The 23,103-nt window shown below is 52.4% G+C and overlaps 3 protein-coding genes and 3 long non-coding RNA genes across 12 annotated transcripts; 3 read left to right on the forward strand and 3 right to left on the reverse strand.

Moving 5' to 3' along the window:
* The first annotated feature begins 1,385 nt into the window (after positions 1-1,385).
* ankrd22 (ankyrin repeat domain 22) lies at positions 1,386-3,683 on the forward strand. Its single transcript, XM_029845431.1, has 6 exons — positions 1,386-1,466; positions 2,115-2,306; positions 2,373-2,480; positions 3,051-3,128; positions 3,314-3,412; positions 3,493-3,683. The coding sequence occupies exons 1-6, from the start codon at positions 1,446-1,448 to the stop codon at positions 3,568-3,570; spliced, it is 576 nt and encodes a 191-aa protein (XP_029701291.1). The 5' UTR covers positions 1,386-1,445; the 3' UTR covers positions 3,571-3,683.
* Positions 3,684-3,785: 102 nt separating this feature from the next.
* Positions 3,786-12,834, reverse strand: lipf (lipase, gastric). Its single transcript, XM_029845374.1, has 11 exons — positions 12,765-12,834; positions 12,218-12,331; positions 12,021-12,132; positions 10,910-11,108; positions 10,503-10,612; positions 7,085-7,221; positions 5,763-5,909; positions 5,524-5,595; positions 4,398-4,466; positions 4,210-4,320; positions 3,786-4,062 (listed from the first exon to the last, which is right to left on the reverse strand). Exons 2-11 carry the CDS (start codon positions 12,329-12,331, stop codon positions 3,940-3,942), a joined length of 1,194 nt encoding a protein of 397 aa, XP_029701234.1. The 5' UTR covers positions 12,765-12,834; the 3' UTR covers positions 3,786-3,939.
* On the forward strand, positions 4,012-12,896 carry LOC115251842 (uncharacterized). The gene is made up of 3 exons (XR_003890363.1): positions 4,012-4,109; positions 4,181-4,378; positions 12,773-12,896. It is a non-coding gene; the product is annotated as an uncharacterized lncRNA (long non-coding RNA).
* Positions 12,897-13,727: 831 nt separating this feature from the next.
* Positions 13,728-20,645, forward strand: rnls (renalase, FAD-dependent amine oxidase). 6 transcript variants are annotated; one of them, XR_003890326.1, is made up of 8 exons: positions 13,728-13,976; positions 15,037-15,142; positions 16,445-16,587; positions 19,090-19,248; positions 19,659-19,829; positions 19,895-20,070; positions 20,137-20,345; positions 20,388-20,645. XR_003890326.1 is itself a non-coding variant. In XM_029845391.1 (8 exons), exons 1-7 carry the CDS (start codon positions 13,859-13,861, stop codon positions 20,287-20,289), a joined length of 1,026 nt encoding a protein of 341 aa, XP_029701251.1. In that variant the 5' UTR covers positions 13,728-13,858; the 3' UTR covers positions 20,290-20,332; positions 20,375-20,645. The 6 variants fall into 6 exon arrangements, 4 of the variants coding, with proteins under 4 accessions (XP_029701251.1, XP_029701263.1, XP_029701256.1 ...); XR_003890323.1 differs by having other exon boundaries at positions 20,415-20,645; XM_029845391.1 differs by having other exon boundaries at positions 20,137-20,332; positions 20,375-20,645.
* Positions 18,512-18,969, reverse strand: LOC115251831 (uncharacterized). Of its 2 annotated transcripts, none has more exons than XR_003890358.1 (3): positions 18,903-18,969; positions 18,718-18,841; positions 18,512-18,656 (listed from the first exon to the last, which is right to left on the reverse strand). It is a non-coding gene; the product is annotated as an uncharacterized lncRNA (long non-coding RNA). The 2 variants fall into 2 exon arrangements; XR_003890359.1 differs by having other exon boundaries at positions 18,543-18,595; positions 18,657-18,841.
* A 604-nt stretch (positions 20,646-21,249) lies between the features above and the next one.
* Positions 21,250-23,103, reverse strand: LOC115251818 (uncharacterized). The gene is made up of 2 exons (XR_003890352.1): positions 22,248-23,103; positions 21,250-22,205 (listed from the first exon to the last, which is right to left on the reverse strand). It is a non-coding gene; the product is annotated as an uncharacterized lncRNA (long non-coding RNA).

The following is a 23,103-nucleotide window of genomic DNA, read 5'->3' on the forward strand; positions in this document are numbered from 1 at the left end:
CCGTTTGTGTGGTTCATGGTCACCGAAACTCCTGTCATTTATTATGAATTTTCCTATTGTGGCAGGGCGTGGCCTGCCCTCCGAACAGGTGCCATATGGAGGTAGTGCCTTAATTGGTGGGTGGGGAGAAAAGGTTTATATAAGGCACTGCCGCCAGCTGGCTTTAGTTGTTTTCCCCCTTCGACGGGACGGCGGGGTTGCGGCTGATCTGGGCGGTTCGACCAACTGTTTTACAACGCTTTGCCGTAAGGGCACGCGCGCTAGTCTGCACTGGGCAGGTAAGGCGCAGCAATGCGCGTCACTGACTCCCCCACTCGGTTGATAAATGTTAATGGGGCTGTTCTTGCTGCAGGTGGCTGCCGCCTGGCGTCAGTGGGTCGCGTGGCTCCAGCAGAACCCTTCACGGAGTGGGGGCGCCACCAAACACAGTCGGCACGGACTACCTCCCGTACTGGACCCACTGTTGCTTTGGCTCCGTCCCGCTTTCGGGACTCTCTCCTGTTCGCGCGCTCTCTCTCTCTCGCCCCCCCTCGCTCGGGGGACGGCGCTGAGACGTCGTGGTGCCGCCGAGGCGACCACGGAGCTGTTGCTGTCATTTTAGATTCTTAACTGTGTAAATCGTATCAACTGGCATTTACTCTTTTAGGTTTTGTTTCTGTTCGTTTCTTGTTTGATGTGGTGGTCTTGTTGGTCACAATTTATTTGCCTGTCTGTGTGAGGTGTGTGTGCGTGTGCGCTCGTCGCGTCAAATGTTACCGCTGGAAGTTTAATTGTTCCTTTTCTTTGTGGACAGGTGCTGTGGGCCACGGCGGGGACCCAACCCCTGGTGGAGGGCGTTTTCATCACACCCCCCGTTTGTGGTTTTGTTTGCAGTAGCACGGGTGTTTTTAGTTTGTTTATCTCCCCTAATTGAGTTTTACCTGCTGGTGGGGCCCCAGCCCTGTCCACCCCTTTGTTAATTTAACTTTTATACAGCCGAGTTATATTTTGTTGTGTGTTGGATTAAATAAAATTGTAGTGCATAACCCTCGATCCCGTCTCTGCCTCTGGAATAGAACTTATCTGCGCGTGCCTGTTCTCCGGTTAATTCCTGGGGTGAAATTCCCCAGGTGGCGTTGTCGTTAACCGTCCCACCTCTCCCCACCCCGCCACACTATCAAAACTATTAGTAAAAATATTATCTAATATCGTTTCTTAGTATCCATTTTTATATTTATGAATTAATGTGTACCAAAAAGTTCACCATGTTTTTATTCTTTTTAAAGAAAAGCTGAATGGTTGATAGACTTATAAATATTTTTGAAAATAAATCGATGGAGTTTCGTTTTCAGTCGCAGAGGGTGAAAAATGACTGAAAACGGAAAGAAAAAAGACGGTATTATTTTGGTAGGACAACCGGAAGTGATGCGGTTGCTCATCTCGCCTGATCAAGGTGCGTTTGGGACATGGGGCTGTCGTACTCTCAGGTAAGACCAGGAAGATATAAACAAGATCGGCACGGAACTTTATTCGGTCAACTCAATCGATTGGTTTAATGAAATGATTTGTTTATTTCAATCCACTTCCGGTGTCTTTGTTCGACGAAAGACCGATTTACCTGTAATTCCAGCTCACCTGAGAGCAATGAACGTGACATATGCGACGACTGCAGCACTTCTGTCCATGAAGTTCACTTGAGTGGGCACTATTATGGGATTTAGATGAGTCGGAGCTCTAAATAAGGCTTTATTACATTAGTATAACGCATCACAGTTCTCACCACGTTTTGACTGAGTCCTTTATTATGTAATATTACAAATATTCCCCCTATTTTTGGTCGTTACGCATCAGTGATGAGGATTTAGAGTAATTTCCCTAATTTTCCCGGGGGGGGGGGGGGGGGCTGTAAACGTTCTGAACCAAGAACTCATCACTAGACCTTTTGGTTCCTCTAAAGTTGAGCCTCACACTGGCCCCATGTTGGTGTCCTGATGTCCTCCTGGTGGACTAAACCTTTCCAGCATAAAGGTCCTGAGACCAAACCAGTCGGCCTCCGGTCCAGGACCCCCCCCCCCCCCCAGCTCTGGCAGTTCCTGCTAAAAGGTTCCTGTGACCTGAAGGACTTTTGTTTGCAGCCAGCGTGCCGGTCAGCATACGCTGGAGACGTCCATCAGCTGTTCACTGTCCTCTCTGAGGACCCGTCTCAGCTCAACGTCCAGGAGCCTGACAGTGGGGACACGCCCCTCATTGCTGCATGTCGCCGTGGAAACCTGAGGGTTGTGCAATACCTGCTGGACAACGGTGCCGATGTCCACGTGACCAATCAGGTGATGCGCTGCTGTGTGAGGGCGTCCTGGAGCTGCCGCTGACTCTGACTCTGACTCTTGTTGCAGAAACAGAGAACAGCTCTGCACTACGTCTCCAGGAGGACCTTCTCTCTGCTGGACTACCTGGTGATGGCCGTCCTCATGCCCGTCCTGCTGATCGGCTACTTCATCATGGTATCAGAGGCCTGGATGTTGCCTGGGAGGAGATGGGGTCTGATAGCAGCGCTAACGTCACAGCGGAGCGTCAGGAAACGCTGCTGGTTCTGACCAATAGTCAGGGTTAGGGTCAGGGTTAACCCAATAGTTAGGGTCAGGGTCAGGGTTAGGGTCAGGGTTAACCCAATAGTCAGGGTCAGGGTCAGGATTAGGGGGTTAGGGTTAGAGGGTTAGGGTTAACCCAATAGTTAGGGTCAGGGTTAGGGGGTTAGGGTTAGAGGGTTAGGGTTAACCCAATAGTTAGGGTCAGGGTTAGAGGGTCAGGGTTAGGGGGTTAGGGTTAGAGGGTTAGGGTTAACCCAATAGTTAGGGTCAGGGTTAGGGTCAGGGTCAGGGTTAGGGTTAACCCAATAGTTAGGGTCAGGGTTAGGGTTAACCCTAACCCTGACCCTAAGAAAGCTTCATTACTTTAAATGAAATATTTGCTTCGTTCTCATTTCATTAATCTTTACATTCCTGATGATGGCACTTTAGAACCTCCAGCTCAGTGTGTGTGTGTGTGTGTGTGTGTGTGTGTGTGTGTTGTAGCTGCAGAAGCAGCGCCAGACTGTCTCATTGATGCAGATGTTGCTCAGCAGCGACGCCAACGTCAACGCCGTGGACCATGTAAGTGTTCCTAACGTGGCTGCACGCTAACACCACCCTCAGGATGGTGGATCCAGCCACCAGAACCTTCTGGAACCTTTCTGTAGCATTTCTACGCTCTCAGCGGCTGTGAGAGTTCTCAGATGTGATCTCGTAGTACTGCTCGCTGTAGAACTTGTGACGGTCCCTAACCTAACCCTCTCCAGAAGGGGAACACAGCTCTGCACTACGTGTGTGAGAGGAAGAGTCATCGCCTGGTCCCTCTGCTGCTGCAGAAACACGCCGACACACACATCCCAAATCACGTACGTCTTTTAAACACACCACAACACGAAGCTTCTGCTGAGTCAGCAGATCCCCAACAGCTTCTTCTGGTCTTCTGCAGGCCGGAGAGACACCGCTGGACATCGCCACCAGATTGAGGTTCAGCAACATCGTGAAAATGCTGAAGAAAACACACTGACCCTGATCACGGTACACTAGCTTAGCCTCATGCTAACGGCAGTGCCGAGCTCACATATCACCACATTCATCTTCATCTTCCTCGTCAATAAAGAGAGTGCAGCTTTGTTCCCATTGTGTTTGTGATGATTGTGTTTTCAAAACCTTCCTGATTTCTTTAGTTTGACTTTAGGTCAGAGGTCAGAGGTCAACAGAAGCTTTGATTCAACGGGTCCCTTTTCACTTTAAAACATGTGTTTTTATTTTCATATCATTTAAGGTTCAGCAAATGAGCTGCGCTGAGCTCTGAAATATCATAAAAGCTAATCAAAGCTAATCAAAGCTAATCGGCCTCTCCAGCTGGTGCCAGGCTCCGACCCTCTCAGCCCCTCTAGGGGTATTTCTGCAGCAGCTGCAGGATGTTGGGGAACAGGATGTCGGGGGCATCGAGTCCCCAGATAAAGTCCAGATGTTCCCAGTGATCGATGTGCTGATGGAAGACCAGCTGAGGCACCTGCACACAGGAAATCAGGTTCTACTTCCTGTTGGTCCCATAACGGGGTAATAACACATATCCATCGTAAAAACGCCATATCAATGAATAAAGTTCTGAAGATATAAAGATGGTTCAGGTGCAGCGTGAGCGAGGGTCTCCACTCACCTGTGTGAGGAGCAGGGCCACGTCTTTAGGGTCTGCCAGCGTGTCCTGGCCCCCCGAGAACACAGCAGTGGGGACCTTCATGTCCTGGACTCGATACTGAGGTGGAGTCGTCTGACCAAAGCACAGCAGAGCGGCTGATTCACCTGAAGGTGACAGCAGGTGGCCACAGGTGGGCGTGGCTAACTCACCTGGTTGTAGCGCTTCAGGTTCTCTACAGCACCAAAGTCAAAGGCCAGCAGCTTCCCCTGGTGGGCAGCCTGGAGACAGGGGAGGCTGGCATGAGGGGGGGGGGGGGGCGAGGTGTGTGTGTGTGGGGGGGGGGGTGTGTGTGGGAGGGTGTGTGTGTGTGGGGGGGTGTGTGTGGGGGGTGTGTGTGGGGGGTGTGTGTGTGTGGGGGGTGTGTGCGTGGGGTGTGTGTGTGTGGGGGGGGGGGTGTGTGGGAGGGTGTGTGTGTGTGTGGGGGGGGGGGGTGTGTGTGTGGGGGGTGTGTGTGTGTGTGGGGGGGGGGTGTGTGTGGGAGGGTGTGTGTGTGTGTGTGTGGGGGGGGTGTGTGTGTGGGGGGGTGTGTGGTGTGTGTGGGGGGGGTGTGCGTGGGGTGTGTGTGTGGGGGGGGGTGTGGGAGGGTGTGTGTGTGTGTGTGTGTGGGGGGTGTGTGTGTGGGGGGTGTGTGTGTGTGTGGGGGGGGGTGTGTGTGGGAGGGTGTGTGTGGGGGGGGTGTGCGTGGGGTGTGTGTGTGTGTGGGGGGGGGGGTGTGTGTGGGGGTGTGTGTGTGTGTGTGGGGGGGTGTGTGTGTGTGTGTGGGGGGGGTGTGTGTGTGGGAGGATGTGTGTGTGTGTGGGGGGGGGTGTGTGTGTGGGGGGGGGGTTTGTGTGTGTGTGGGGGGGGGTGTGTGGGAGGGTGTGTGTGTGTGGGGGGGGGGTGGGAGGGTGTGTGTGGGGGGTGTGTGTGTGTGGGAGGGTGTGTGTGTGTGTGTGGGAGGGTGTGTGTGTGTGTGTGGGAGGGTGTGTGTGTGGGAGGGTGTGTGTGTGTGTGTGGGAGGGTGTGTGTGGGAGGGTGTGTGTGTGTGTGTGGGAGGGTGTGTGTGTGTGTGGGAGGGTGTGTGTGTGTGTGTGTGGGAGGGTGTGTGTGGGGGGTGTGTGTGGGAGGGTGTGTGTGTGTGTGTGTGTGTGTGTGGGGGGGGGGGGTGTGGGAGGGTGTGTGTGGGAGGGTGTGTGTGTGTGGGGGGGGGGGGGGGTGTGGGAGGGTGTGGTGTGTGTGTGGGAGGGTGTGTGTGGGAGGGTGTGGGGGGGTGTGTGTGTGTGCAGGCGGGGGTACCTGTGCCCAGTGCACCATGTTCTGGACTGAGGTCCCAGCAGGACAGTGTGTGGTGTAGACAGGAGTCCGAGTCTGAGACAACAGAAGCAACATCAGCTCTCACGCTAAGCACACGCTAAGCACACGCTAAGCACACGCTAAGCACACGCTGAGCACACGCTAAGCGCACGATAAGTGCATGCTAATCACACGCTAAGCACACGGCATTGTTAGCGTGTTGTTGGCGTGTTTCATGTTACCATATTGAGGTTTTTCTCATCAAAACCACAGAGGATGAAGAAGATGTTCCCACACAGCTGACTGAGAACATGCTTGGCACACACGTGCTCGGCAAACCAGTCAATCATGTAACTCTGGGGCAGGAAGTCCCTCCGACCAAAAATGTCCTGGAGACCAGAGAAGGTTGGTCAGTGGAGTCAACTGACAGGTGGTGGAGTCAACAGACAGGTGGTGGAGTCAACAGACAGGTGGTTGGGTCGACAGACAGGTGGTTGGGTCGACAGACAGGTGGTGGAGTCAACAGACAGGTGGTTGGGTCGACAGACAGGTGGTGGAGTCAACAGACAGGTGGTGGAGTCAACAGACAGGTGGTTGGGTCAACAGACAGGTGGTGGAGTCAACAGACAGGTGGTTGGGTCAACAGACAGGTGGTGGAGTCGACAGACAGGTGGTTGGGTCGACAGACAGGTGGTGGAGTCAACAGACAGGTGGTTGGGTCAACAGACAGGTGGTTGGGTCAACAGACAGGTGGTGGAGTCAACAGACAGGTGGTTGGGTCAACAGACAGGTGGTTGGGTCAACAGACAGGTGGTGGAGTCAACAGACAGGTGGTTGGGTCAACAGACAGGTGGTTGGGTCAACAGACAGGTGGTGGAGTCAACAGACAGGTGGTTGGGTCAACAGACAGGTGGTTGGGTCGACAGACAGGTGGTGGAGTCAACAGACAGGTGGTTGGGTCAACAGACAGGTGGTTGGGTCAACAGACAGGTGGTGGAGTCGACAGACAGGTGGTTGGGTCGACAGACAGGTGGTTGGGTCAACAGACAGGTGGTTGGGTCGACAGACAGGTGGTTGGGTCAACAGACAGGTGGTTGAGTCGACAGACAGGTGGTTGGGTCGACAGACAGGTGGTTGGGTCGACAGACAGGTGGTGGGGTCGACAGACAGGTGGTTGGGTCGACAGACAGGTGGTTGGGTCGACAGACAGGTGGTGGGGTCGACAGACAGGTGGTTGGGTCGACAGACAGGTGGTTGGGTCGACAGACAGGTGGTTGGGTCGACAGACAGGTGGTGGGGTCGACAGACAGGTGGTTGGGTCGACAGACAGGTGGTTGGGGTCGACAGACAGGTGGTGGGGTCGACAGACAGGTGGTTGGGTCGACAGACAGGTGGTTGGGTCGACAGACAGGTGGTTGGGTCGACAGACAGGTGGTGGGGTCGACAGACAGGTGGTTGGGTCGACAGACAGGTGGTGGGGTCGACAGACAGGTGGTTGGGTCGACAGACAGGTGGTTGGGTCAACAGACAGGTGTCCCCACAGCTGGTAGGCTGGTGTTCTTACCCACATGAGGAACTCGGGCAGCACTGACAGTTTGGTCATGGGGCTAGCTGTGAATGCTATCGTTGCTACTGGGGCTAAAGCCAAGAACAGCTTGATCTTTTTGGCCACATCAGGCAGAGTGGAGAACGCTATGAATCCTGGGAAATAAAGCAGATGCTGTCACCATAGTGTGTGTGTGACAGTGTGTGTGAGTGTGTGGTGTGTGTGTGTGTGTTACCTATTGTGGTCCCCTGTGAGTGTGTGTGTGTGTTACCTATTGTGGTCCCCTGTGTGTGTGAGTGTGTGTGTTACCTATCGTGGTCCCCTGTGAGTGTGTGTGTGTTACCTATTGTGGTCCCCTGTGTGTGTGAGTGTGTGTGTTACCTATCGTGGTCCCCTGTGAGTGTGTGTGTGTTACCTATTGTGGTCCCCTGTGTGTGTGTGTGTTACCTATTGTGGTCCCCTGTGAGTGTGAGTGTGTGGTGTGTGTGTGTGTGTGTGTGTGTTACCTATTGTGGTCCCCTGTGAGTGTGAGTGTGTGTGTGAGTGTGTGTGTGTGTTACCTATTGTGGTCCCCTGTGTGTGTGTGTGTGTTACCTATTGTGGTCCCCTGTGAGTGTGAGTGTGTGTGTGTGTGTGAGTGTGTGTGTGTGAGTGTGTGTTACCTATTGTGGTCCCCTGTGAGTGTGAGTGTGTGTGTGTGTTACCTATTGTGGTCCCCTGTGTGTGTGTGTGAGTGTGTGTGTTACCTATTGCGGTCCCCTGTGAGTGTGAGTGTGTGAGTGTGTGTGTGTGTGTGTGAATGTGTGTGTGTTACCTATTGTGGTCCCCTGTGAGTGTGTGTGTGAGTGTGTGTGTGTGTGAGTGTGTGTGAATGTGTGTGTGTTACCTATTGTGGTCCCCTGTGAGTGTGTTACCTATCGTGGTCCCCTGTGTGTGTGAGTGTGTGTGTTACCTATTGTGGTCCCCTGTGAGTGTGTGTGTTACCTATCGTGGTCCCCTGTGAGTGTGAGTGTTACCTATTGTGGTCCCCTGTGAGTGTGAGTGTGTGTGTTACCTATTGTGGTCCCCTGTGTGTGTGAGTGTGTGTGTTACCTATTGTGGTCCCCTGTGAGTGTGTGTGTTACCTATTGTGGTCCCCTGTGAGTGTGTGTGTTACCTATCGTGGTCCCCTGTGAGTGTGAGTGTTACCTATTGTGGTCCCCTGTGAGTGTGAGTGTGTGTGTTACCTATTGTGGTCCCCTGTGTGTGTGTGTGTTACCTATCGTGGTCCCCTGTGAGTGTGAGTGTTACCTATTGTGGTCCCCTGTGAGTGTGAGTGTGTGTGTTACCTATCGTGGTCCCCTGTGTGTGTGAGTGTGTGTGTTACCTATTGTGGTCCCCTGTGAGTGTGTGTGTTACCTATTGTGGTCCCCTGTGAGTGTGTGTGTTACCTATTGTGGTCCCCTGTGAGTGTGAGTGTGTGTGTTACCTATTGTGGTCCCTGTGAGTGTGTGTGTTACCTATTGTGGTCCCCTGTGTGTGTGAGTGTGTGTGTTACCTATCGTGGTCCCCTGTGTGTGTGAGTGTGTGTGTTACCTATCGTGGTCCCCTGTGTGTGTGTGTGTGTGTGTTACCTATTGTGGTCCCCTGTGTGTGTGAGTGTGTGTGTTACCTATCGTGGTCCCCTGTGAGTGTGTGTGTGTTACCTATCGTGGTCCCCTGTGTGTGTGAGTGTGTGTGTTACCTATTGTGGTCCCCTGTGAGTGTGAGTGTGTGTGTTACCTATTGTGGTCCCCTGTGTGTGTGAGTGTGTGTGTTACCTATCGTGGTCCCCTGTGAGTGTGAGTGTTACCTATTGTGGTCCCCTGTGAGTGTGAGTGTGTGTGTTACCTATTGTGGTCCCCTGTGAGTGTGAGTGTGTGTGTTACCTATCGTGGTCCCCTGTGAGTGTGAGTGTGTGTGTTACCTATCGTGGTCCCCTGTGAGTGTGAGTGTGTGTGTTACCTATCGTGGTCCCCTGTGAGTGTGAGTGTGTGTGTTACCTATTGTGGTCCCCTGTGAGTGTGAGTGTGTGTGTTACCTATCGTGGTCCCCTGTGAGTGTGAGTGTGTGTGTTACCTATCGTGGTCCCCTGTGAGTGTGTGTGTGTTACCTATCGTGGTCCCCTGTGTGTGTGTGAGTGTGTGTGTGTTACCTATCGTGGTCCCCTGTGTGTGTGTGAGTGTGTGTGTGTTACCTATCGTGGTCCCTGTGTGTGTGAGTGTGTGTGTTACCTATCGTGGTCCCCTGTGAGTGTGAGTGTGTGTGTTACCTATCGTGGTCCCCTGTGAGTGTGAGTGTGTGTGTTACCTATCGTGGTCCCCTGTGAGTGTGAGTGTGTGTGTTACCTATCGTGGTCCCCTGTGAGTGTGAGTGTGTGTGTTACCTATCGTGGTCCCCTGTGTGGTTGAGTGTGTGTGTTACCATCGTGGGTCCCCTGTGTGTGTGAGTGTGTGTGTTACCTATCGTGGTCCCCTGTGAGTGTGAGTGTTACCTATCGTGGTCCCCTGTGTGTGTGAGTGTGTGTGTTACCTATCGTGGTCCCCTGTGAGTGTGAGTGTGAGTGTGTGTGTTACCTATCGTGGTCCCCTGTGTGTGTGAGTGTGTGTTACCTATCGTGGTCCCCTGTGAGTGTGTGTGTTACCTATCGTGGTCCCCTGTGTGTGTGAGTGTGTGTGTTACCTATCGTGGTCCCCTGTGAGTGTGAGTGTGAGTGTGTGTGTTACCTATCGTGGTCCCCTGTGTTTGTGAGTGTGTGTGTTACCTATCGTGGTCCCCTGTGAGTGTGAGTGTGAGTGTGTGTGTTACCTATCGTGGTCCCTGTGAGTGTGAGTGTGAGTGTGTGTGTTACCTATCGTGGTCCCTGTGAGTGTGTGAGTGTGTGTGTTACCTATCGTGGTCCCCTGTGAGTGTGAGTGTGTGTTACCTATCGTGGTCCCCTGTGAGTGTGAGTGTGTGTGTTACCTATCGTGGTCCCCTGTGAGTGTGAGTGTGTGTTACCTATCGTGGTCCCCTGTGTGTGTGAGTGTGTGTTACCTATCGTGGTCCCCTGTGTGTGTGAGTGTGTGTTACCTATCGTGGTCCCCTGTGAGTGTGAGTGTGTGTGTTACCTATCGTGGTCCCCTGTGTGTGTGAGTGTGTGTGTTACCTATCGTGGTCCCCTGTGAGTGTGAGTGTGTGTGTTACCTATCGTGGTCCCCTGTGTGTGTGAGTGTGTGTGTTACCTATCGTGGTCCCCTGTGAGTGTGAGTGTGAGTGTGTGTGTTACCTATCGTGGTCCCCTGTGAGTGTGAGTGTGTGTGTTACCTATCGTGGTCCCCTGTGAGTGTGAGTGTGTGTGTTACCTATCGTGGTCCCCTGTGAGTGTGAGTGTGTGTTACCTATCGTGGTCCCCTGTGAGTGTGAGTGTGTGTGTTACCTATCGTGGTCCCCTGTGAGTGTCCAATGTAATAAATCTGTTCCTGGGACGTCACTTTCAATATGTAATTCACCACAGCTGGAAGATCCTTCAGGGCCATTTCATCATGGCTGCAGGAAGGGAAGTGATGATGTCAGACAGGTGATGATGTCAGACAGGTGATGATGTCAGACAGGTGATGTCAGACAGGTGGTGATGTCACAGTTAATGATATCAGACAGGTGATGATGTCAGACAGATGATGTCAGACAGGTGATGATGTCAGACAGGTGATGATGTCAGACAGGTGATGTCAGACAGGTGGTGATGTCACAGTTAATGATATCAGACAGGTGATGATGTCAGACAGATGATGTCAGACAGGTGATGATGTCAGACAGGTGATGATGTCAGACAGGTGTGTGTACCTGAAGCTCCAGAAGTCATTCTGCTCAGGGGTGAGTGTCTGGTGTTTTCGGGACCAGGTGTTCCCACGGCTGTTAGCCAGCCACACATCGTAGCCGCTGTCAGCTAGCACGTAGCCCAGGCTGCTGTTGGGCAGGTTGGTGATCCAGTTGCTTCCTGCTGCCAGGAGGCCATGTTGGAGCAACACAGCCGGTCTCACTCCTGCACCAGGGAAACGGATCAATGTACTTCCTGTCACATGACCACTTCCCTTTTCAGCCCTGTTGTGTGTCTAAGGAGATGTGACTAACAGACCCCTGATGGGGGTTCGGAGGACTGGCGCTGACGCGTATGTTTGGGTTCAACAGCGTGTGGACGTGCGGTCAGGGCCAACGCGTGGCGTCGAGGCCCTCGCCATCGTCCTGTGTTCGTCTCACATCCAGAGCTCTACTCCCTCTGGAGGTTCTCTTTCTGGCTGATGCTAAGGGGGTCGTCGTTATTATGGTCCACTAATTGGACTTTGATCACTCAAATAACTCATCAAGTGGTGGCCTGAAGTTACCTTCTGATCTTGGATCAGCACAGCTGGAACCCCAGTTTAGAACCCACAGAGTGGGTGTGTGTGAGAGAGAGAGAGAGAGAGAGAGTGTGTGTGTGTGAGAGAGAGAGAGTGTGTGTGTGTGTGAGAGAGAGAGAGTGTGTGTGTGTGAGAGAGAGAGAAAGAGAGAGAGAGTGTGTGTGTGTGAGAGAGAGAGAGAGAGTGTGTGTGTGTGAGAGAGAGAGAGTGTGTGTGTGTGAGAGAGAGAGAGAGAGTGTGTGTGTGTGTGAGAGAGAGAGAGAGAGAGTGTGTGTGTGTGTGTCAGAGAGAGAGAGAGAGTGTGTGTGTGTGAGAGAGAGAGAGAGAGAGAGTGTGTGTGTGTGAGAGAGAGAGAGAGAGAGTGTGTGTGTGTGAGAGAGAGAGAGAGAGAGTGTGTGTGTGTGTGTGTCAGAGAGAGAGAGAGTGTGTGTGTGTGTGTGAGAGAGAGAGAGAGAGAGAGAGAGAGAGAGAGAGAGAGAGAGAGAGAGTGTGTGTGTGCGTGAGTGAGTGAGTGTGTGTGTGAGTGTGTGTTTGGACGGTGGGGTGAACAGAAAGACCTGCACTGGTTTTCCTCCCTTGTGGGATCCGGTTCACACTCAGGATGTAGCCGTCGTCGGTCAGAACCTCGTGCTCCTCTGCAGGGTAACCCCACCTCAGGATGATCTCTGACTGATCGTCAGCAGGAGGAGGAGAAAGATGATGGATGACTGGAACATGCTGAGGAACACACGTGCACGCTGCAGGATGTACTCACAATATTCATGTGCACTTCAGGGTCCAGCTGCTGTTTAACTGCATGAGGGATGTCTGGCAGGCTGTCAGTCAGGCCAAAGACGGTCACCACAGTCACCACAACACACAGCATCATCTACACACGCACACACACACACACACACACACACACACACACACACAAGCAGGTAAGACGTCATCTCTTCATCTGTCAAATTGTCAGGTTGTATTGAGTGTGTGTAGTTTTGTCAGGTGAATTTTGTACTTGGGTTGTGTTTTTAATATCCATGCTGCTAACACACATTTTATACGGAGAACGAAACTCACATTTTTAAAAAGATTTGCCTGGAAGAAAACATGACTTTAAAACATTCAATGGCTACGGAAGTTTATTCCTTTATTTTATAATCACGTAATTACAAGGTAGCAGAGTGATGACGTCTCTGCTTTCACCAAACTAATAATACAATAACAAGCCAAAAACAATTGAAACCCAATTCAGCTCCGGTAAACCTGCGTTAAACCGGTTTAACTGCGTTAATAACCTCTCGTAACAACTTGAAACTCACCTCCACAGCTGATTAGGAAATTCGTGTCACGTGAACGGAAGACGGAAGAAGGCGCCACCGGATGTCCCGCCCACCAGGATCACAAGTTTCATAAGGACTCAACCGCACTTGCTTCCTGTATAAATACTCGCACTTATATATTCTATATTTATTTTATTTGACATAAAATGTTAATTTGCAAAATTGAAACGTTATAAACGAGCTTGATTTTTATTGTTATAATTGTTAGAGTCAACAGGCTGCTCCATACATGGCAATAAAAGAAATATAAAAATGAATGAATAAATGCTGCTAAATCTAGTGTAACTGCCCTGAGACAGCATTTATTGAGGTTGCCTAGAGACAAACTGGATTGTAACGAAGTAATTACAAACAGATCATTTGAATCTAGGTTCTATTCTGGTTGGGGGATCTTTCTCTGTGAAGTATTTAACATTAAAAACTGTGGCATTTTATAGATGGTGTTACCTAACCAATTGTTCAAGGAAGAAAGATTTATAATCACACTCATAATCATAATATTTGGAATGCACTTTATATTATAGCAAATAAATCTCAAGGGGCTACAAAACAATCAAAAGACTCAGATGTACATTTTAAGCCCACATGACATTTCAATTCTCTGGACTCTTTATATTAGCTATCGAATGAAGGGTCTGACATCGCAAGTCCAGGATAGTTTAGTAAAATCATTTGTAATCAGCCAGTTTGCTGAAGACAAAGTTCTTATTTACAAAATATTTCGTTTGAATATGTTTCCAATGTCAAGACTTCACAAATAAGGAGTTTATTATTACTCCAAGATTAAAAGTTAAACAGAAATAGTTGTAATTCTTCTCGGTGTCCAGCACACACGTCTCAAAGCCGCTAAGGTCGCAGGACCCAGAAGGAAACGGGTTCGGGTTCGGGTTCGGTTGCTCATATCGAGACTGCCTTTATTGTGAAAAGCTCAGCCGGAACTGCCCGGGTTCTTCCGGTCGCAGGGATAGATTTAATTGGCCATTTTAATTGTGCTGCGCTTGGAAGGACGTCTTGTAACAGTTCGAATTGGACCGTTTCTTGGGCTCCGTTTTCGGGTCAGGTTCCGTGCTAAAATGTCCCGGGTTTTGGTGGTCGGCGCGGGCCTGACCGGAAGCGTGTGTGCGTGTCTGCTCAGGAGAGAAATGGCCAGTAAAGTTCACATTGTGGTGTGGGACAAGGCTCGGGGTCCAGGTGAGCTCCATTCGGTGTGTTTAACCGAACCGAACCGTCCCTTCTGCAGCAGGTTCTGTGGACCCTTGCTCTCCGCGGAACCGTGGAGGCTTCCCTCGGAGCAGAAGATCGATTATTCCCAATTACTGATCAGACTCATGAACGTTATTATTGATTTGCTCCAAGACTTCAAGACAACGCGGTTCTGTGCTGGTTCTGTACTGGTTCTCTAGTGGTTCTGTACTGGTTCTCTAGTGGTTCTGTACTGGTTCTCTCCCGGTCCTGTACTTGTTCTCTCCCGGTCCTGTACCGGTTCTCTCCCGGTCCTGTACTGGTTCTGTACCGGTTCTCTCCTGGTTCTCTCCTGGTCCTGTACTTGTTCTCTCCTGGTCCTGTACCGGTTCTCTCCTGGTTCTCTCCTGGTCCTGTACCGGTTCTCTCCTGGTCCTGTACTTGTTCTCTCCCGGTCCTGTACTTGTTCTCTCCCGGTCCTGTACTGGTTCTCTCCTGGTCCTGTACTGGTTCTGTACCGGTTCTCTCCTGGTTCTCTCCTGGTCCTGTACTGGTTCTCTCCTGGTTCTGTACTGGTTCTCTCCCGGTCCTGTACTGGTTCTCTCCCGGTCCTGTACTGGTTCTGTACCGGTTCTCTCCTGGTTCTCTCCTGGTCCTGTACTGGTTCTCTCCTGGTTCTGTACTGGTTCTCTCCCGGTCCTGTACTGGTCCTGTACCGGTTCTCTCCTGGTTCTCTCCTGGTCCTGTACTGGTTCTCTCCCGGTCCTGTACTGGTTCTGTACCGGTTCTCTCCTGGTTCTCTCCTGGTCCTGTACTGGTTCTGTACCGGTTCTCTCCTGGTTCTCTCCTGGTCCTGTACTGGTTCTCTCCTGGTTCTGTACCGGTTCTCTCCTGGTTCTGTACTGGTTCTCTCCTGGTTCTGTACTGGTCCTGTACTGGTTCTCTCCTGGTCTTGTACTGGTTCTCTCCTGGTCCTGTACTGGTTCTGTACCGGTTCTCTCCTGGTTCTCTCCTGGTTCTGTACCGGTTCCGTACCTTCTGACACCAGAACCTTCCCTGTCACTCTCAGGTGGGAGGATGTCGACCAGCCGTCACTCCGACTCTTCCTGTCAGTCAGCTGATCTGGGGGCCCAATACATCACAGCCACACCTGGCTACACACACACACACCACAGGTAACACACACACACACACACACCACAGGTAACACACACACACCCACACACCACAGGTAACACACACACACACACCACAGGTAACACACACACACACACCAGAGGTAACACACACACACACACCACAGGTAACACACACACCACAGGTAACACACATACACACACCACAGGTAACACACACACCACAGGGTAACACACACACACCACAGGTAACACACAAACACACCACAGGTAACACACACACACACACACCACAGGTAACACACACACACACACCACAGGTAACACACACACACACACACCAGAGGTAACACACACACACACACCACAGGTAACACACACACCACAGGTAACACACACACACCACAGGGTAACACACACACACACACCACAGGTAACACACACACACCCACACACCACAGGTAACACACACACCACAGGTAACACACACACACACACCCAGAGGTAACACACACACACACACCACAGGTAACACACACACACACACACACCACCACAGGTAACACACACACACACACACCACAGGTAACACACACACACCCACACACCACAGGTAACACACACACACCACCAGAGGTAACACACACACACACACACCACAGGTAACACACACACCACAGGTAACACACACACACACACCACAGGTAACACACACACACACACACCACAGGTAACACACAAACACACCACAGGTAACACACACACACACACCACAGGTAACACACACACACCCACACACCACAAGTAACACACACACACACACCACAGGTAACACACAAACACACCACAGGTAACACACACACACACACACCACAGGTAACACACAAACACACCACAGGTAACACACACACACACACACCACAGGTAACACACAAACACACCACAGGTAACACACACACAACACAGGTAACACACACACACACACACCACAGGTAACACACACACACACACACCACAGGTAACACACACACACCACAGGTAACACACACACACACACACACCACAGGTAACACACACACACACACCACAGGTAACACACACACCACAGGTAACACACACACACACCACAGGTAACACACGCACACACCAGGGGTAACACACACACACACAAACACCACAGGTAACACACACACACACCAGGGGTAACACACACACACACACACACACACAATTTTATATAATTATGGAAAGAAGATGGATTTTGTTAGGAAATTATACACCTGTTTTTTGTGTGTGTGTGTGTGTGTGTGTGTGTGTGTGTGTGTGTGTGTGTGTGTGTAGTGTGTATTCAGAGTTGTTGTCTCTTGGTCTCCTGCAGTCGTTTGATTCGATCATTGAAGGACAGAAACTGAGCGACGGCAGTCGGAACTACATGACGCCCCGGGGGACGAGCAGCGTGGTGAGGCACTTCCTGTCTGAGTCAGGTACGTCCCCCTGTCTCTGAGTCAGGTACGTCCCCCTGTCTGTCCCCCTGTCTCTGAGTCCGGTACGTCCCCCTGTCTCTGAGTCAGGTACGTCCCCCTGTCTGTCCCCCTGTCTCTGAGTCAGGTACGTCCACCTGTCTCTGAGTCAGGTACGTCCCCCTGTCTGTCCCCCTGTCTCTGAGTCAGGTACGTCCCCCTGTCTGTCCCCCTGTCTCTGAGTCAGGTACGTCCCCCTGTCTGTCCCCCTGTCTCTGAGTCAGGTACGTCCACCTGTCTCTGAGTCAGGTACGTCCCCCTGTCTGTCCCCCTGTCTCTGAGTCCGGTACGTCCCCCTGTCTCTGAGTCAGGTACGTCCCCCTGTCTCTGAGTCAGGTACGTCCCCCCGTCTGTCCCCCTGTCTCTGAGTCAGGTACATCCCCCTGTCTGTCCCCCTGTCTCTGAGTCAGGTACGTCCCCCTGTCTGTCCCCCTGTCTCTGAGTCAGGTACGTCCCCCTGTCTGTCCCCCTGTCTCTGAGTCAGGTACGTCCACCTGTCTCTGAGTCAGGTACGTCCCCCTGTCTCTGAGTCAGGTACGTCCCCCTGTCTGTCCCCCTGTCTCTGAGTCAGGTACGTCCCCCCGTCTGTCCCCGTCTCTGAGTCAGGTACGTCCCCTTGTCTGTCCCCCTGTCTCTGAGTCAGGTACGTCCCCCTGTCTGTCCCCCTGTCTCTGAGTCAGGTACGTCCCCCCTGTCTGTCCCCCTGTCTGTCCCCCTGTCTCTGAGTCAGGTACGTCCCCCTGTCTCTGAGTCAGGTACGTCCTCCTGTCTGTCCCCCTGTCTCTGAGTCAGGTACGTCCGCCTGTCTCTGAGTCAGGTACGTCCCCCTGTCTGTCCCCCTGTCTCTGAGTCAGGTACGTCCCCCTGTCTGTCCCCCTGTCTCTGAGTCAGGTACGTCCCCCCTGTCTGTCCCCCTGTCTGTCCCCCTGTCTCTGAGTCAGGTACGTCCCCCCTGTCTGTCCCCCTGTCTGTCCCCCTGTCTCTGAGTCAGGTACGTCCGCCTGTCTCTGCATCACTACGTCCATCTGTCTCGTCCACCTGTCTCTGCATCACTACGTCCACCTGTCTCGTCCGCCTGTCTCTGCATCACTATGTCCACCTGTCTCGTCCACCTGTCTCTGCATCACTACGTCCACCTGTCTTGTCCACCTGTGTCTTCATCACTACGTCCACCTGTCTTGTCCACCTGTGTCTTCATCACTACGTCCACCTGTGTCTTCATCACTACGTCCACCTGTCTTGTCCGCCTGTCTCTGCATCACTACGTCCACCTGTCTTGTCCACCTGTGTCTGCATCACTACGTCCACCTGTCTTGTCCACCTGTGTCTTCATCACTACGTCCACCTGTCTCTTCATCACTACGTCCACCTGTCTTGTCCACCTGTGTCTGCATCACTACGTCCACCTGTCTTGTCCACCTGTGTCTTCATCACTACGTCCACCTGTCTTGTCCACCTGTCTCTGCATCACTACGTCCACCTGTCTTGTCCACCTGTCTCTTCATCACTACGTCCACCTGTCTTGTCCACCTGTGTCTTCATCACTACGTCCACCTGTCTTGTCCACCTGTCTCTTCATCACTACGTCCACCTGTCTTGTCCACCTGTGTCTTCATCACTACGTCCACCTGTCTTGTCCACCTGTCTCTGCATCACTACGTCCACCTGTCTTGTCCACCTGTGTCTTCATCACTACGTCCACCTGTCTTGTCCACCTGTCTCTTCATCACTACGTCCACCTGTCTTGTCCACCTGTCTCTGCATCACTACGTCCACCTGTCTGTCCACCTGTCTCTGCATCACTACGTCCACCTGTCTGTCCACCTGTCTCTGCATCACTACGTCCACCTGTCTTGTCCACCTGTCTCTGCATCACTACGTCCACCTGTCTTGTCCACCTGTCTCTGCATCACTACGTCCACCTGTCTTGTCCACCTGTCTCTTCATCACTACGTCCACCTGTCTTGTCCACCTGTCTCTGCATCACTACGTCCACCTGTCTTGTCCACCTGTCTCTTCATCACTACGTCTACCTGTCTCTTCATCACTACGTCCACCTGTCTTGTCCACCTGTCTCTTCATCACTACGTCCACCTGTCTTGTCCACCTGTCTCTTCATCACTACGTCCACCTGTCTCGTCCACCTGTCTCTTCATCACTACGTCCACCTGTCTTGTCCACCTGTCTCTTCATCACTACGTCCACCTGTCTTGTCCACCTGTCTCTTCATCACTACGTCTACCTGTCTCTTCATCACTACGTCCACCTGTCTTGTCCACCTGTCTCTTCATCACTACGTCCACCTGTCTTGTCCACCTGTCTCTTCATCACTACGTCCACCTGTCTCTGCCTCTGTACGTCCAGAGTCTCTTGTGAGTTATTACATGTTGTTATAACCACTGTTGTGATGAGGCTGTGACAGGTTTGAAGGCTAAAGGTGAACACGTGTATCTGTCTGTGCAACAGGAGCTGATTTGGTCTGTGAACGTCATGTGACCAGCCTCTACCGCCGTGGTGCATCATGGGAGGTGGAGACCAAACTGGGAGACAGGGAACGGTTTGACGTTGTCGTCCTAACGATGCCGGTTCCTCAGATCCTGCAGCTCCAGGGAGACGTAGGGAACGGTGAGACCGACCAGTCAGTGCTGCGCTTAGCCTAGCGGGATATTAGCAGCTACCTACTGCTGCTAATATCCCGCTAGGCTAAACGCAGGATATTAGCAGCTACCTACTGCTGCTAATATCCCGCTAGGCTTAGCGCAGGATATTAGCAGCTACCTACTGCTGCTAATATCCCGCTAGGCTAAACGCAGGATATTAGCAGCTACCTACTGCTGCTAATATCCCGCTAGGCTTAGCGCAGGATATTAGCAGCTCCCCCAGGACAGGTGTCTGGTACGATGACCTTAAGATGCCCTGAACTGGATCACACCTGAGGGCTCCTGTTCCACCTGAAGAACCTGAACTGTGACACGTGTGGCGCTGATATCCAGGTGTCTGTCTGTCTGTCCCCTGTCTGTCTGTCTGTGTGTCAGTTCTGTCTGTGCAGCAGCAGCAGCAGCTGGACGGGGTGGTGTATTCCTCTCGCTTCGCTGTTGCCCTCTTCTTCCCCCCCGACGTGGTCTTCAGCTTCTCCTGGTCAGCGCGATACGTCGACGGCAGCATCATCCGATACGTCGCTGCAGACTCCCGCAAACGCAACGCAGGTTCGTCTCTGGACCCGTTTGTCCGCTGACGTCTTGGTTTCACCACAGACACGATTGTTTTCCAGATGTTCCAGGTCTTGGACCGTCCCTCGTGGTCCACACCAGTGTCTCATTTGGCCTGGAAAACCTGGAAAAGGACAAGGAGGAAGTCCAAGCCCTCATTTTAGAGGAGCTGTATAAATTGCTTCCCGAACTTCCTCAACCTGTCGGCGTCAAGTGTCAGAAGTGGCGCTACTCACAGGTGAGTTGTCAGGTGACCTCCAGAAGGTCGTTAGGATTGGACGGTCACCGCTGCTGCCTCCTGCAGGTGCTGACCTCGGTGCCGGACTGTCCCGGTCACATGACCATCCTGGACCGCCCACTGCTCGTCTGTGCTGGCGACGCCTTCAGCCACTCCAACTTTGATGGTTGCGTGGCGTCTGCTCGGAGCGTGGTCGCCGCGCTGAAGGCAGCTCTGTGAGGCCGTCGCCACAGGAAGTGAGGCCGTCGCCACAGGAAGTGAGGCCGTCGCCACAGGAAGTGAGGCCGTCGCCACAGGAAGTGAGGCTGTCGCCACAGGAAGTGACACCATTAAAGGCGCCACAGGAAGTGACACCATTAAAGGCGCCACAGATTAGAAAATAAAGCAGATTTGTTCTATAACTGCTGACATCATCGTTCCTTTGATCTGGAGTGGGTGTGGCCACCTACAACAGTGATGACATCATTTTCCCGTCGTCCTCCCGACACAGATGAAACTTCGGGATGCGAGAAAGCTGCGATGCGACTGCAGAGTGGATCAAGGTTTTATTTTAATAAAGTGACCACGATCGTGAACCATCGGTGGTTTTGCTGGAGGTTCCAGCCGTCAGATATTGATGGAGTCCCCCCCCCCCCCCCCCCCCCCAAACACACACACACACACACTCTAACGTTTCCATAGAACCTCGACAACCTTGGCAGTGAAACCCTCTGGCGGTGTCCATGAGGATCCAACACTTTCCCAGGTTGGAATTTCCCTTCAGGACTGAAATTCCTGTTTTGGCCTGTGTCCTGTCCCACTAAAAGACCCCTAAATCACATGCAGAGGGCTGCACGTGTATGTGCACGTGTATGTGCACGTGGACCAACCCAGACATCTTCATGGTTTGACTTTCGCTAGAAGCAGACTGTGTGTGTGTGTGTGTGTGTGCTAACATACGTCACACACATATATATATATATATATATACACACCATATATAAATATATATATCCCATATATATATAACATATAAATATACCATATATATATATCCCACATATATATACTGTATAATACCATATATAAATATCCCATATATATAAAATACCATATATAAATATACCATATATAATATATATCTCATGTGTGGCTGGAAACACTCTGCTGATGAGTATTCAGTCATTAAAGCAAAAGATGTGACAGTTATAAATAGTTTATTGACATCGATGTTTCTTTTATAAAACAGGAAATAAAATCTGGGGGGGGGGTCTTCGTCACCACCTATCGACGACTGGAATGACCTGAAGTCCCCCTACCTGCCCAAAGAGGGAGGGGCTTAACGGATGTGACGCAAGATGTGGCGATGAGTCAAGCGTAGCACGACCACGAGGCCAGGTCAAAGCGGTTACCATGGCGACCTCAGAAGCAAATCAAAACAAGCTAGAAAGCACGAGTTCACTTTTGGCAGATTGGTGACGAAGGTTGAGGTAAAGCGTCACGTAAAACCCAAAGAAACCTTCTAATTAAGAGTTTTGGAGCCAGAATTCCTTCATTAACGTACTAAAGTTAAGGTGAGACGGCTGCAGCACCTGTTCAGGCTTCATGGATGAGAGGACAGGGAGGAGCAGCCTGGTTCCCCCATCATTGAGGGGGCAACCCTAACCCTGAACGTAGCCTGGCCGCTCCTGAACGTAGCCTGGCCGCTCCTGAACGTAGCCTGGCCGCTCCTGAACCTGCCCCGGCTGCTCCTGAACGTAGCCTGGCCGCTCCTGAACGTAGCCTGGCCGCTCCTGAACGTAGCCTGGCCGCTCCTGAACGTAGCCCGGCCGCTCCTGAACCTGCCCCGGCTGCTCCTGAACGTAGCCTGGCCGCTCCTGAACGTAGCCTGGCCGCTCCTGAACGTAGCCTGGCCGCTCCTGAACGTAGCCTGGCCGCTCCTGAACCTGCCCCGGCTGCTCCTGAACGTAGCCTGGCCGCTCCTGAACCTGCCCCGGCTGCTCCTGAACGTAGCCTGGCCGCTCCTGAACCTGCCCCGGCCGCTCCTGAACGTAGCCTGGCCGCTCCTGAACCTGCCCCGGCCGCTCCTGAACGTAGCCTGGCCGCTCCTGAACCTGCCCCGGCCGCTCCTGAACCTGCCCCGGCCGCTCCTGAACCTGCCCCGGCCGCTCCTGAACCTGCCCCGGCCGCTCCTGAACCTGCCCCGGCCGCTCAGCTTCATGGGTGATAGAAGTCCCTGCAGATACTCACAGATGGTCAACAGCTGATGAAGGTTTCTCCCTCATCATCACATTCAGATTAATGTGCACGTGCACGTGCACGCAAACACTCAGTCCCGACTAGATTTACCACTCTGGTCCAAACCCAAACAGCAAGTGGACTCCAGAAATTCTTTGGTGACTTTAAACAGCCAAATGATGATGAGGGACGAGCCGAGAACAAAAAGGTTCTGACTGAGGTCTGAAGGACCCCCCTAGGACGGATGGACTGGACTCCCTGATCCAGACTAGACTCCCTGATCCAGACTGGACTCCCTGATCCAGACTGGACTCAACCCTGGAAAGTTGAATCCAGGCTCTGCACGTTTAAACTCCAGAAGAAATCACTCTTTTAGTAAATCATCATTTGAGTTGTAAAGAATCCACATGCAGCCGTCACCGTTTCACCTCTCAGTCCTCCCCCTGGCCTGGTCCAGGCCCCGCCCACCGGCCCCGCCCACCCGCCACACGAGTGTCCTGCTGGGGGTTGAGCAGGAGGCTGAGGGACCAGGAGGAGCTCTGCTCTGGTCCCGTTAGCTCTTAGCTCGCTGGCTCAGGAGCGATGTCAGAGTTCTGTGGGCGTCAGACCTTCGTGATCTGATGATGGTGGTCGTCCTCGAACGCCTCGTTCTCGGGGTCCGAGTCGGTGGTGTCTGAGTAGCGGTAGTGATCCGGCTCGACGTCGCTGATGTCGGGGGTGACAGACGCCGACGTGCTGCTGGTGTCACAGTTGGCTGCTTCGTCTACAGTCTTGGAGAACAGCAGCTTCACCTGAGGACGAGAGCGTAGAATCACC

This window comes from Takifugu rubripes, chromosome 1 (assembly GCF_901000725.2).
Source record: "Takifugu rubripes chromosome 1, fTakRub1.2, whole genome shotgun sequence".
Taxonomy (NCBI): Eukaryota; Metazoa; Chordata; class Actinopteri; order Tetraodontiformes; family Tetraodontidae; genus Takifugu; species Takifugu rubripes.

Bases quoted from the DNA above. Each gene is read 5' to 3' on its own strand.
- ankrd22 (XM_029845431.1), top strand. From the start codon at position 1,446: ATGGGGCTGTCGTACTCTCAG. The intron at 1,467-2,114 runs GTAAGACCAGGA...TTTTGTTTGCAG, and splicing joins TGGGGCTGTCGTACTCTCAG to CCAGCGTGCCGGTCAGCATA. The intron at 2,307-2,372 runs GTGATGCGCTGC...CTCTTGTTGCAG, and splicing joins ATGTCCACGTGACCAATCAG to AAACAGAGAACAGCTCTGCA.
- lipf (XM_029845374.1), bottom strand. From the start codon at position 12,331: ATGATGCTGTGTGTTGTGGTGACTGTGGTGACCGTCTTTGGCCTGACT. The intron at 4,467-5,523 runs GTACCCCCGCCT...CCCTGTCTCCAG, and splicing joins ACATGGTGCACTGGGCACAG to GCTGCCCACCAGGGGAAGCT. The intron at 4,063-4,209 runs GTGAGTGGAGAC...TCCTGTGTGCAG, and splicing joins TGGCCCTGCTCCTCACACAG to GTGCCTCAGCTGGTCTTCCA.
- rnls (XM_029845383.1), top strand. From the start codon at position 13,859: ATGTCCCGGGTTTTGGTGGTCGGCGCGGGCCTGACCGGAAGCGTGTGT. The intron at 16,588-19,089 runs GTACGTCCCCCT...TCTGTGCAACAG, and splicing joins GCACTTCCTGTCTGAGTCAG to GAGCTGATTTGGTCTGTGAA. The intron at 19,830-19,894 runs GTTCGTCTCTGG...ATTGTTTTCCAG, and splicing joins CTCCCGCAAACGCAACGCAG to ATGTTCCAGGTCTTGGACCG.